Source organism: Peromyscus californicus, unplaced genomic scaffold (genome assembly GCF_007827085.1).
Source record: "Peromyscus californicus insignis strain IS unplaced genomic scaffold, ASM782708v3 Scaffold_12__1_contigs__length_115047231, whole genome shotgun sequence".
Taxonomy (NCBI): domain Eukaryota; kingdom Metazoa; phylum Chordata; class Mammalia; order Rodentia; family Cricetidae; genus Peromyscus; species Peromyscus californicus.
The window spans coordinates 14,461,032-14,475,202 of NW_026294413.1; the positions used below are offsets into that span (position 1 = coordinate 14,461,032).

Genomic DNA, 14,171 nt, shown 5'->3' on the forward strand with positions numbered 1-14,171 from the left:
AAAATTTCAAGCGTTATTTGTTATGGAACCATGTCTGTTCACAAAGAAAGGAAGAGCAGGTAAGTGATGCTTTGAATTGATTTCTTTCTCTAGGTAGAGAAACTGTGCTGCAAATGTATGTTTAAGTCTGTGATGTTTTGAAACGTTAGTGTTCCTTATATTCTTATAAGTTGGAGCTACAGAGAAAGTATTAGTAATATGTAAGATATGCTTCTGATAATTACTATTCACCAAAAAAACAGTGTTTCCAAGCCTGTGTTTTCTATATCATTGCAGTGCAATGATTTCAAATTTTCCACTGTTTAGAGGTGAACAAACATAGTCTCATTGTTAGTTTCAATTAGCCTTCTATGAAAATAGAATTTTATTTATATTGGTGACCAAGAAAAATATATGATATAATACAAAATGTATGTGATATTTAATCCTAAAGATTATTATAAAATAAGTTTCCCTATCCATAAAATCAAAAGATTTTTCTTCAACAAAAGTTAAAATTTAATACAATTATTTGATCGCCATAATCTTAACTTCTATTCAAATTATATCATTATTAATATATTATATACACTACATGCAACATTTTAGTCTACAAATACATGAAAGTCAATGGAAAATGTTTATTTTTCTGATAAACTACATTCATAATACTACTCAATCATATTTAATATTTTTGAACTATATCCTAAGTAAAGTTCAATTTTTTGTAGGGAAAACATTTGGTAAGATGCAGATGGTAAAATCAAACTGTGTAACTATATATACAGTATATAAAAATGTATATAACATCATATTAACAATGTGCATAAAGGTCTTCAGAGCCTACATTTTTCATTTATTTCCCAAGTAAAATATGAAAAGCATATCTGTAGGATGAATGTAGGTCAATTCTGAAAGAATACTTTTTCTTCTTATGAAATAATTTATAAATCAAAAGTTTATTCTTTGAGGGCTGAAACACTTAAAAAAAATCTTATGTACTCATAGGTATCTGTGTTTGTAGCTGACCACTTGGTATTGAATAACCTAAAGGGGCTTCACATTGGAAAAGACAAAATCTTCTTGGCTCAATAGACATTAACTATCTGAAGTGCTTCATCTGTGGTAGGCCCTCATGGGGTTTCCCCATTCACATGTGAACTGATGTCACTGTTTGGTCACCAACAGGTTTTATACATATACACATATAATTACAAGTACACACCACTAACAGTTAAGAAAAGTTAATGAACTTGAGTGGGAGTAGGGGACATAGGAAGAGCTAGAGGGTAGAGAGGAAGGGGTAAAAATGCTGTAAATGTAGTACTCATGTATGAAATTGACAAAAGTAATTAAATAAAAGAATTAAATATTAAAATACATCTTACTTTCTTCTGAGATTTCAGGCAAATTTATTCTTCCCTGTTTCAGGCAAAATTACTCTACCCTAAAAGTCTCAACATTCTTAAATAAATCTGTCACCATTGATTTTTTTCTCTCCTTAATAAATAATTTTCCAATGGTGACAGTAATCATTGAGGAAATGCCTTTTCCATTATCAAGGCCAAATATGTCCACCTATAGGATATACTGATTCGTCTGTTAGAGCAGGTACTTCCATTTCCCGATAAACCTTGTGCTTTACTGGTTATTTTACCTTTAGCTCAGCAATCTTTTTGTAACAAATAATTTATTGCTACCCAAACCAATTTAAAAGCTAGTAATTATGTTTTCTTTTTATTTATTTATTTATTTATTTATTTATTTATTTATTTATTTATTTATTTATTTATTATGTATACAGAAGAGGGCGCCAGATCTCATTACAGATGGTTGTGAGCCACCGTGTGGGTGCTGGGAATTGAACTCAGGACCTCTGGAAGAGCAGTCGGTGCTCTTAACCTCTGAGCCATCCCTCCAGCCCATAATTATGTTTTCATATCAGCTAATCCATCTTAGATTGCTGTTTTCTTTGCTTAACATTATTATTTTAGATATGTTTCACTTGGTATCTAAAAGTATAACCCACACTAAATATGCTAAGTGACCAGAGTAGGCAACACCTTCTTGGGCAACTGTGCACATCAGCTACAACATTGAATATGCCATCCCAGTGTGTAGAGGAAAGCCCAAATATGAGCTCTCAATGAATAGCAATACAATTTGTTCATCTATTACTTATTATATTAAATATTAAGTTTTTAAGGTTTTAAGTAAAAGGAAATCAATAGATGTAAGAGCAGCTGTCTTTTTGGAAAAAACATACTCAACCGCATTTTATTAATTATAATTATGTTTAATATCTAATATCACACTGTAACTCAGCTATAAACAGAGGAAATGATAGTTAGTTGCTATAGACAATAGAAAAAATAAACTTAGCAAATTAGAATCTCTTAATTTCCAGGAGGTAGTGGTTATTAGAAAATGTTTTTTATTTATTCAGGTTCTTTACTTTTTTAATGAAATAAATACATCAAGCTATATATAGAAATACAAGAAAAATGTAAGTTTGAACAAGTGATGTTAAATATTTATTAATGTTCCTAAAATGGTTGCATTAAGGAACCTGTAAGATAGTTTAGCAAGTAATGGTACTTTTATGCAATCCTATGGAATTACATTCAATCCAATGAACCCATAAAAAGGAGTAAGGGATGGACAAATGCCAGAACCTTGTCCTCTTACCATCATCTATAGACTGTAACACATGTAATAACCTCCACACACATCCAAACACTAATAATAATAAAATAATGACTTTTGAAGAATGGCTACATTACTGATTGTCTAGATTCAACAGCCATCAATTGCCTATACCTCCTCACACAGAGGTGGATAAAATTGTCAAAAATATTTTAAAGCAATGCAAAAGTCATTTCTTTAGCATCCACATAATCTTCAATTTTTATTTATTTATATTTCATTTTAGTAGCATTATTATAAATTTTGTAAGCTATGGAGTGTACAAAGCAAAATGGTAGCTATTTTGAATATTTGGATTGAATAGTTCCTTCAATACAACATTATGAGTAATTTCAAATGGCATTTATTTAAAGGTCTATGTTTAAACTTTTGCTTCAAATCGTAAAACCTCTACTGAATATTTACAAGCTACTGTGGGCTTCTCATTCCCAGTGTCAGCAAGGTTTTTCTTTCCATCAATAGTATTTAATTGTACCCTATATTGTGTCAAAAATGGCCCAAATGTCTCTGAAGTACTTCAGATTCCAGAGTTCAGCTCAGTCTTACAGTGGTCTTTACTTTCACATTTGTAGGTTATTATAAAATCAGTGCACAAGTTCTCTGAGCTAGAATTAGTCCAGTGATAAATGAATACATCTATTTTATTTTATTTTATTTTATTTTTTGAGATATGGGCTCCTCTACTCCAAACTGGTCTTGAACTCACTGTGTAGCTGACAATATCCTCAAACTTACCATTGTACTGCCTATCTTTGCTAGCTCTCTAACTATGTGGTAAAACACCATGACTAAAAGCAACTTGAGGTGGAAAGGGTTTATTTCAGCTTACAGTTCATCATCAATACCAGTCAGGGCAGAAATTCAAGACAGAATTCTAGTGGCTAGAACTTATGCAGAGACTCTGCACTCACTGACTTGATGCTCAAGGCTTGCACAGTCCATCAAGGATGGCACCACCCACAATGGACTGGGCTCTTCAGTAACAATTACCAAATTGAAAACTGAACCACAGTCTTTCCCACTGGCCAATCTGGTGAGAGATTTGTCAGCTGAGTTTCCCACTTCCCAAATGATACTAGTTCATGTCAAGCTGACATAAACTGGTCAATACAGTACCCCACTTCTAACATCTTACATGTAATCCTGTATAAAGTATTCTAATAACCTTTCTGATGATGTGATAAAACACTTTTACAAAAGCGGCTTAGCAGGAGAGGTTTTGTTTGACTTAAAATTTCATTTTACAATCACTTCGGGAAAATAAAGGCCAGATCCTTACAGTACATCCACAGTCAAGAGCAGAGAGGAAGAGATGTATCAATGCTACTATTGCTGCCACTTGTCATCCAGCTTTCTTCACTTACACAGCTTGGGCTTCCCTGTGGAACAGCCCACTATGGCCTGACTCTTTCTACACCACTTAACAATTAAAACAATCCTCCACAAACATGTCCCCTGGTCTCTCTTATGTAGACAATTCCACGATCAAGGCTCTCCTGGGTCTTATGCAACACAGGGATCCAAGAAGGGCTTCATTAATGCTGGAAAATATGACCTGAGCTACACCACTCTGGCCCTTGTTTTACTTATTCTTTCTTTCTTCTTTTTCATGCTTTATCTCTGCCTTCTCATTCTATGTATTCTGCAGGTATGCATTAGCCACCCAAATTTTCCTGAATTTTTTCCAATTTACATTTTGAGTTTGGGCAATTAAGATGTCTTCTGTTTCCTCTATGAGAGCTGGAACATGTGCAACTATTCATCATACATTTTAATACACAATTAATGAGCTGACTTCACACTTCTCTAAAGGGACCACCAAAAATAGGTTCATTTCTTCTAGTTACATGGCAGTCCCCATTTAAATAAAATAATTTCGTGTTTTCCTATTAGAAATGTATACTCTAGAAATCAATCTCATTTACACAGCATATTGAAACATAACCTAATATATATATATATGTGTGTGTGTGTGTGAGAGAGAGAGAGAGAGAGAGACAGAGACAGAGACAGAGATAGAGACAGAGATACAGAGAGAGATTATATTTGTATCATATATATGTATATGTGATTCTATGTTATATATATTACGTTAATTTTCAACATCTCCCATCTTGGAGTTAATGAATGTGTGCTTTAAATGGGAGGGGTAAGGAAACCTTTTATGCTGATTGCTGATTAATCTTTGATTTGAACTTTAGTACTGTACAAGTGAGAAAGTTGGGAAAAGATGTTTAAGGCACCATTATTTTCTATCTATTACTAATACATTCCCACCATTAATGGTTTGGATTTTCTGTATCTATCTAATGAAATAGTTGATTATTACAGTTAGTGAAGCCTCAGGACAGGAGGCTTAACTAAAACCATGGCTGTTTTAAGGTTAATATTTACCTAACCTGAGATCATGCTTACACATGAGTTATCAACATTTTTTGTTATGCTGAAATGTTGCAAGTTGTACTGAAACCAGGTCTTCTTGTTTCAGCTGAAAGTTACAGAACAAGTGAATTTTGTGTCAGGGCTGGTAATAAACTCAAGGCCTCGGTAATGATGGGAAAGCATTCTGCCATTGAGTCTCACTCTCAAACCTAAAGTACCTTAATTCTCGTCATTACTTTCCTCTTATTAATTAAACAGTAACATATGCACTAAAATGGTAAGAGATAGCCAAATGAATCAAAATGGAGTACCTAAATTTCCGCTACTAGAAAACAGCTCTATATTCAGATTTGGCTATTCCTGGGTAAATGTGTCAAAGTGTAGAATACACACTTTCATTTTTCCTGACGAAATTCTCATCACTGACTTGCCTTTTTCTAGTAGTAGTTCTTCCAAATCTAAAGAAACAAATTGAGGATATTATGTCCTTAAAAGATGGTTGGAGTTTCTCAGCTCTCTCTTTTTTTTAAAGCTTTCTTTTTATTTTTTGTCTTTCACATCATACATCTCGATCCCATCTGCCCTCTGTCCTTGCAGAGGCCCCATCCCCGCCCAAATAAAATTTAAGAGAAAAAAGAAGAAAAGGGGAGATCTCGTCACGGAAGCTGTAGTGTGATATAGTGAGTCACGCAGCGAACTCTTTTGTCCATGTGTCTTTACTGGCAAATATTCATTGACGAGAATCATTGGTCTGGTTTGAGGCCTCTGGTATCTGCTACACTGTCGATGCTGGGCCCTCACTGGAACTCCTCTTCGTTACCCTACTCTTGCCCTGATTGGTGACAATTCTAATTTGTATCTATCTGTCTGTTTTATTAAGTAGGTGGAGCTAATGCACCAGTGGCAAACTGAAACAGTGATTCTCTAGTTGTAGTCCACTGGTTCCTCTTCATCCTCCTGTTCCTCACTTTTATTCCTGACCGTTGGGCACTGTTCCACTTCAATGCACACGATACCACTGGCATGTTAGACGCACAATGGGCAGGGAATACAATATGAAGGGATAGTTATAAATCCCTTGAAGATCTCACTGTGAGATCCTTCTGTCAATGATTTCAATAATAATTCAAAATTTTATTCTTCTTTTTTAATTATTTAAATACGATCATACATTTTTAATGAGATTTTCTTAAATGAGACCTAAGGTTGTATATATGGCTGTTAGAACCTTTAGGTAAGAGTAAAACTAAACAGAATATTTTTGGAGAAGTAAGTATTGGTTTCTAATATATTCATTTTAAAAGCAAAATGAGCCGGGCGGTGGTGGCACACGCCTTTAATCCCAGCACTCGGGAAGCAGAACCAGGAGGATCTCTGTGAGTTCAAGGCCAGGCACAAAGCTACACAGAGAAACCCTGTCTCGAAAAACCAAAAAAAAAAAAAAAAAAGCAAAATGATCAGGCATTTATAATGTTTTGAAATAATTTCTTATAAACAAGCATTTGGAGAACTAAAGAATCTGAAGCCTGTGATTTCCTAGAAAAAATTTAAAACTTTTAAGATATGAAGAAGCAAATAATACTTAGAAACCATTTTCTTTCTCAACTAATACAATTAAATCAGAACATTGCAATTACTACATATGTAACTTGATTCACTCTGATTTGTGAGATATAATTTCATATTTTGGGGTGTGACATGCAGCTTAAAAAACAATGTTAATACTCTTATCTACTTAAACACCTTTTCCAATAGTTGCATTTCCATTCTAAACAAAGATCTGAAAAAAGAAAGGGCTGCAGCAACAGCGCTGATTGTTAGCTTCATCACAGAGCATGAGCTCCAGGGGAGCAAACGATGAGGCCTGGAACCTACAGCCACACATAAGGCTTTTGATTTATTTTTTAAAGAATGAATAAAAAAAAGTATTCTTCAGGAAATCAGTTTGTGTTAGCATTTTAAAATTTAATTAGTAGCCAATTTCAACTTACAACAACAGTCTTAAAATGACAGGAAATAACTATTCTACAGGCAGCCTGCTTGTCATTTTAGTGCACAGTGTGTGTGTGTGTGTGTGTGTGTGTGTGTGTGTGTGTGTGTGTGTGTGTACAGTACACTGCTATGCAAGAAAATATTCTAACTGTATTATTCAGCTTTCTTTCATAACAAACCACATTATTCAGCATTTAAAGCCACATGTGATTATTTGCATCAAAATTCATTTGCTCTCTATTCCACACAAAGCAGTGGAAAGACCGTTTGCAGAAATAGGAGGAGTTGAACAGTCCCAAGGTGGAGCTGTCTCCTGTTATATGACACTGGCAGATTAAAGCACTTCTGACGGGGACGGGCTTAAAGGCTGAGTCAAAAGCCAAGAAGTCTCTTTATTTACGCCTACCTCCCAGTCCTTGGCAATCTGACTAATAACAAACTGAGCTAACTAGAAAGACTAGAAAGAGAGGAAAGAGAGCATTGCTGCAGTCTGGATCTATACCCCAAGAAAGCAAGAGTGAGCACCCCTGGCTGTGCAAAACATCTTGTTTATTTGCTGCGATCAGCAGCTTGTCAATGGTTAACTATACGCAAAACAAAAGTCAGCATAGCAGTGAAGTATGCCGTGAATATTAATTGGGAGAAAAAGGACTACGGCTTCAGGATGCTCCAGTGTGTGCTCTGCCTACAATACTTTCAATGAAAATAAGTGCTCACTGTTTTGTCTCTGACCAGATGTTTTAACTTTTTGGAGCTATGGGACTTGGCGAAAGTGACATTTGAGGAGTAAGTGCACTGTGGTTGGTGTTTTCTCTTTAAATAGAGAAACGGATTGACTTTGGACACCTCTTCCAGCTTGCATTTCTGATAGTCCCAGGAAGTGTCTGCTTCACAGGTAAGAGGAATGTTGCCAGCCCTTTCTTATATTGATGTTTGCATTATTAAGAACGAGTGAATCTCTCTCTCTCTCTCTCTCTCTCTCTCTCTCTCTCTCTCTCTCTCTCTCTCTCTCTCTCTCTGTCTCTCTCTCTCTCTCTCATCTTTTCCTTAAAAGATACTCAGTTTCATTTTTGTTCACTGGCCAAGCTAAAACTGTAGCAGATGCCTGTTCTCCTGAGCAACCGGCATTTAGTTCAACAGCTGGGTAGGAATGAGCAGATATCATAACATATGATTATTTCTTTTAAAATATGTAGTTTGTGATTAGAAACTAAAAGTATGTGCTTCCTGCAGAAAGATTAAATGCTACCATTTGAATTCAAGTATGGGCACAATATTAGACGATGCTTTGAACTTTGTATGATACTTTTAAAAGGTTCTGTTATGGAAATATGCATTCTTTGATAATATGGAAATGGAGTTGTGACTATTTTAAGATTATGTTAGCCATGTGAAATAGAATTTGATTCTTGAAAATGTTGTATGTGTCGAAAAAGATTATAAATTTTTCCATGCACATTTTGAATATCATAAGTTGCTTATTAGATAAAAATAAGCTGTTACCATCTGGAAAATATTTACTGTGTTCTCAGGATGCTGGCATTGATGAAATAAATCAAACTACTTGTTAGTAATTTATGAATTAATTAGACTTTTTGTGAGCCAAGGCACAAGCTGAAGGCTCCAACACAAGCTTCTTAGTTCTGAGCAGAGCACTTGGAATTGTTTAAAATCAGTCTGTCTCCCTGTGGAAATGTAAAACCTCCCAACTTTGCCTTGACACGCAAAGGCTTTCCTTTGCTTTGTTCCTTCGGTTGTCTTTGCCTTCCAGAAACTTTGAACTGTCAGTTTCCAAGGAAATAATATATTTTCAGGGACCAAAGATTACTGTCAGCCTTATTGACAAAATCTGGGATATTTTATCTGGTTGTAAATTTTATTCCAATCAAAGTTAGTATTTATATTTTATCTGCAAAACTGAAAGCATTTATTAGTTTGTAGTGCTCAATAACTGTGAGACACGGTGCTTGTCTTTCCATTTCATTTATCTACTGTGGTCAAATATTTAAAGAAAGAAAACGTTTATATATATTTGGAGTTCTATGTGTTTACCACTGCAGTCATTTCAACATGAGTCTTTCTGAGGGTTACTGACTGACATCTATACTTGTAATTTTGTGGGATGAGAAGCATGCTGTATTCATAAACCATCATTTTGAAACAACTTGGGCATATCCTGAAAAATTTTCACAGGGGTGCAGTTTATTTCAGAGGTCATTGTTTGAAGATGTGTGCCTTATAAAAGGTTTAATTATGTGATGGCATTCAGTGTCCTACAGGCTGCTTAGTGTGTCCTTTGCACGTCATTGGCCAGACCTTTACATGAGGCATTGTTTTTGTTTTGTTTTGTTTACAGTATATTGAAATGAATGTTAAAGATTGTTTTCTTTTTGTTTAGTTAAGTTTTACTTGATTCATGCTGATATTAAAAAGTAGCAGGAAGTAGCTCAAATCTAGAAATCCAAAACAAATTGCATGACTATTTTGAAATGTGGGTATTCCTAAGCTTATGCATGGAGACTCAGAAGCTTGTGCAAACTGCCTCAGAAAGAAGAATCAAAGCCAAGTCATTTTTGCTATGCTGTTTTATTATGTAATAAAAGACACATCTTCCTGTATCTTTTAAAATGAACCATCAAGAGTATCCATATATTCTGCAAAAAAAACAAAAAACAAAAACAGAACAAGTTAAAACAGAGATATGTTTGTACATAAGTAATTAAGTTCAGGCTCCCTATAAATAAGCATGCACATACTAGTATATAGACACTTATATACATACTTTGCATCATTTCTTTATCTCCAGTGAGCTACACGATTTTATCTAATATATCTATACATATCTCTTATTTATGAAAAGCAGAATTTTAGCACTTGTGATCACATATGCTGTTATAGTATTATAAACTTTAATTATCCTAAATCTTGAGCAATATACAACAAATTAAAGTTAACTAAATAGATCTGTCTAAATTAAATATTGAATCAAATATTAAAAGAATATGTAGATGCAACCAACTTTTCATAATTTCATAATAATTTTCTTTGCCTACTAAAACCTGTCAGACACACCTGCCTGCTTTTGCCCATTAAAATCCCTTGTTATTGCATTTTTTTTTACAGAGTCATATCCAATCATAGGACAACATGAAGCTGTGGATTCCTCTCCTTTATCCAGCTCTACTTGCCTGTCTGTCTTTGCAGTCACAATCACCAATGCCCTCAATCAGAGGTTCTTGCGACACTCTTTGCAACTGTGAAGAAAAAGATGGCATAATGCTAATAAATTGTGAAGAAAAGGGCATCAATAAATTATCCCAAATAAGTGTGCCACCATCACGACCTTTCCAGTTAAGCTTATTAAATAATGGCTTGACAGTGCTTCACACCAATGCCTTTTCTGGGCTTGCCAATGCTCTCTCAATACACCTTGGATTTAACAACATTGCAGATATTGAGACTGGTGCATTTAATGGCCTTGGGCTTCTTAAGCAACTTCATATCAATCACAATTCTTTGGAAATCCTTAAAGAGGATACATTTCATGGTTTGGAAAACCTGGAATTCTTGCAGGCTGATAATAATTTTATTACAGTTATCGAACCAAGTGCCTTCAGCAAGCTCAATAGGCTGAAAGTGTTAATTTTAAATGACAATGCTATTGAAAGTCTTCCTCCAAACATATTTCGATTTGTTCCTTTAACCCATCTAGATCTTCGTGGAAATCAGTTGCAAACATTGCCATATGTTGGTTTTTTGGAACACATTGGACGGATATTGGATCTCCAGTTGGAGGACAATAAGTGGGCCTGTAATTGTGAAATATTGCAGCTAAAAAACTGGCTAGAAAACATGCCTCCACAGTCTATAATTGGTGATATTGTTTGCAACAGTCCTCCACTTTTCAAAGGGAGTATATTGAGTCGCCTGAAAAAGGAATCTATTTGCCCTATTCCACCAGAGTATGAAGAGCATGAGGATCCATCAGGATCATTGCTGGCTATAACATCATCAACAAGTGACAGTCGCCTATCAAGCAAGAATACATCCATTTTAAAACAACCTACCAAAGCACCAGGTTTGATACCTTACATTACAAAGGCATCCACCCAGCTTCCAGTACCATACTGTCCTATTCCTTGCAACTGCAAAGTCCTCTCCCCATCAGGACTTCTAATCCACTGTCAGGAGCGAAATATTGAAAGCTTGTCAGATCTACAACCTCCTCCACAAAATCCCAGAAAGCTGGTTCTTGCAGGCAATATTATTCACACCTTAGTGAAGTCTGATCTGATGGAATACTTCTCTTTGGAAATGCTTCACTTGGGAAACAACCGTATTGAAGTTCTTGAAGAAGGATCATTTATGAATCTCACAAGACTACAGAAGCTCTATCTCAATGGCAATCATCTGACCAAACTAAATAAAGGCATGTTCCTCGGTCTTCACAGCCTCGAGTATTTGTATCTTGAATACAATGCAATAAAGGAAATATTACCAGGGACCTTCAAACCAATGCCGAAACTGAAAGTTCTTTATTTAAATAACAACCTCCTTCAAGTTTTACCACCACATATTTTTTTAGGTGTTCCTCTCACTAGAGTAAATCTTAAAACAAACCAATTCACCCACTTACCTGTAAGTAATATCTTGGATGATCTTGACTTACTCATCCAGATTGACCTTGAGGATAACCCCTGGGACTGCTCCTGTGACCTGGTTGGATTGCAACAATGGTTACAAAAGCTGGGCACAAACACTATGACAGATGACATCCTCTGCACTTCCCCGGGGCATCTTGACAAAAAGGAATTAAAAGCTCTCAACAGTGAACTTCTTTGCCCCGGTTTAGTGAACAACCCTTCCTTGCCAACCCAGACTAGCTACATTATGGTATCTTCTCCCACAATGGCGACAGATACAGGTGGTACTATTTTAAGTTCTCTCACTGATGCTGTCCCTCTATCGGTTCTGATATTAGGACTTCTGATTGTGTTCATAACTATTGTATTCTGTGCTGCGGGGATTGTGGTTCTTGTCCTCCACCGTAGGAGAAGATATAAAAAGAAAAAAGTAGATGAGCAAATGAGAGACAGCAGCCCTGTCCATTTACACTACAGCATGTATGGTCATAAAACAACTCACCATACGACCGAAAGACCTTCTGCCTCGCTCTATGAGCAGCATATGGTGAGCCCCATGGTTCATGTCTACAGAAGTCCATCCTTTGGGCCAAAGCACTTGGAAGAAGTTGAAGAAAGGAATGATAAAGAAGGAAATGATGCAAAACATCTTCAGAGGAGCCTGTTAGAACGGGAAAATAATTCCCCTCTTACAGGTTCAAATATGAAATACAAAACTACAGACCAATCAACAGATTTTTTGTCCTTTCAAGATGCAAGTTCATTATACAGGAACATTTTGGAAAAAGAAAGGGAACTTCAGCAACTGGGCATCACTGAGTACCTAAGAAAAAACATTGCTCAGCTCCAGCCAGATATGGAAGTCAACTATCCTGGAGCCCATGAGGAACTGAAATTAATGGAAACATTGATGTACTCTCGCCCAAGGAAGGTGTTGGTGGAACAGACTAAAAATGAATATTTTGAGCTCAAAGCTAACTTGCATGCTGAACCTGACTATTTGGAAGTCTTGGAGCAGCAAACATAGATGTGATGTTTGTGGACTTTCACAGAAATGCTGTGATTCTGTCTTAAGTCCAAACCTTGGAAATAAGTGCCTTACATGTGTGTCACCAGTCAGAACTCAACACAGCAGGAATCCTGTGGGATATAAAAGAAGAAAGTGAAACTCAGGGATCATTGAGGAAGCCATGGCATTATCTTCAGGCAATTTAGCCTGTTCCAAATAAATAAAGTCCTTGTATTTAGCTGATGCAAGGATTATAGTAGTATTTCTCCAAATGTTTAAAAATGTTTCATAGAATTCCTCTTAAACACCTAAAGGGTCGACTATCTAAAAAGCTCCAGTTTTCTTGAATACTTTTTCCATGGCTGAATAAATTGAATTTTGTCAGTTAAGAATATAACAATATATATATATATATATATATATATATATATATATATATATATATAGTATGTAAGAGATGTATTCATAATCAATACATATGACAGAAATTTGCATTGTCAAACACACTAAATTCTCTCACAATAAATGCAAAGGAAACTGGAATTTAAATTTACAAATGGCAATAGCAAATAAAAATGTAAATTTGTAATTATGTGGGCCATTAATGATTCATAATTTTCAATAAAGGATGAATAAACAAAAAAGCCACTTCTAAGCTTTCTGAATTAAAACACAGATAACAAATAGTTCATGTGGGATGAATAAGAAAGTATGTCAGTTTTCTGTGTACATTTTGTGTGTATATTCTTGATGTAAAGCTGCTGTGAGACTAAGGTATTTCATTTGTGTTAAACATTCTGTTCTTCTTGAGATATTTTTCAAATGCTACTGAGATTATACTGTATATATGATTAGAGCACTTAGTAATTTTGCTTCATTTCATAGAGTTAATGTACAACTATATGACAAAGATAGAAATATGTCTTTCGTGGCAAGTAATTCAAATGTATAAAATGAATAGTAAAGATTATTTTATTTTTATTGACATACACTGATAGATGCCATAGATTAGTAGCAAAAGGCACTTCTACAGGTAAGTTTTTTGAGTTGCCTCAAGAGAGGAACAGTGTAGTTTTATTTTAGAAGGTATGACTAGATTTCTATGAACTATTTATTCTGTACAGTTTTGTATATTTTTAGTTCACAAATATAATTATTCTTGGGTGCCTTTTAAGAAAATTAAAATTACTGTTCACTACAATAAAACTGAAATGAAAACTATTTTCAAATGTGTTTCAATCAATTGCTCTGAGCTGTGATTCAATCATGTCATGATTATCGCCTCAGCATACTCTCTGCACATAGAAAAGAAGGGTTCTGTTTATGTGTATACATAAGAGCTTTGTTCAACACACACATACAGAGAGAGAGAGAGAGAGAGAGAGAGAGAGGGAGGGAGGGAGGGAGGGAGGGAGGGAGGGAGGGAGGGAGAGAGAGAGAGAGAGAGAGAGAGTGAGTCT

The 14,171-nt window shown here is 35.2% G+C and overlaps 1 protein-coding gene across 1 annotated transcript; it reads left to right on the forward strand.

Annotated features, from left to right (window-relative positions):
• Window positions 1-7,361: 7,361 nt before the first annotated feature.
• Window positions 7,362-13,932, forward strand: Slitrk6 (SLIT and NTRK like family member 6). The gene is made up of 2 exons (XM_052734208.1): window positions 7,362-7,954; window positions 10,183-13,932. Exon 2 carries the CDS (start codon window positions 10,207-10,209, stop codon window positions 12,727-12,729), a length of 2,523 nt encoding a protein of 840 aa, XP_052590168.1. The 5' UTR covers window positions 7,362-7,954; window positions 10,183-10,206; the 3' UTR covers window positions 12,730-13,932.
• The last annotated feature ends 239 nt before the right edge of the window (window positions 13,933-14,171 follow it).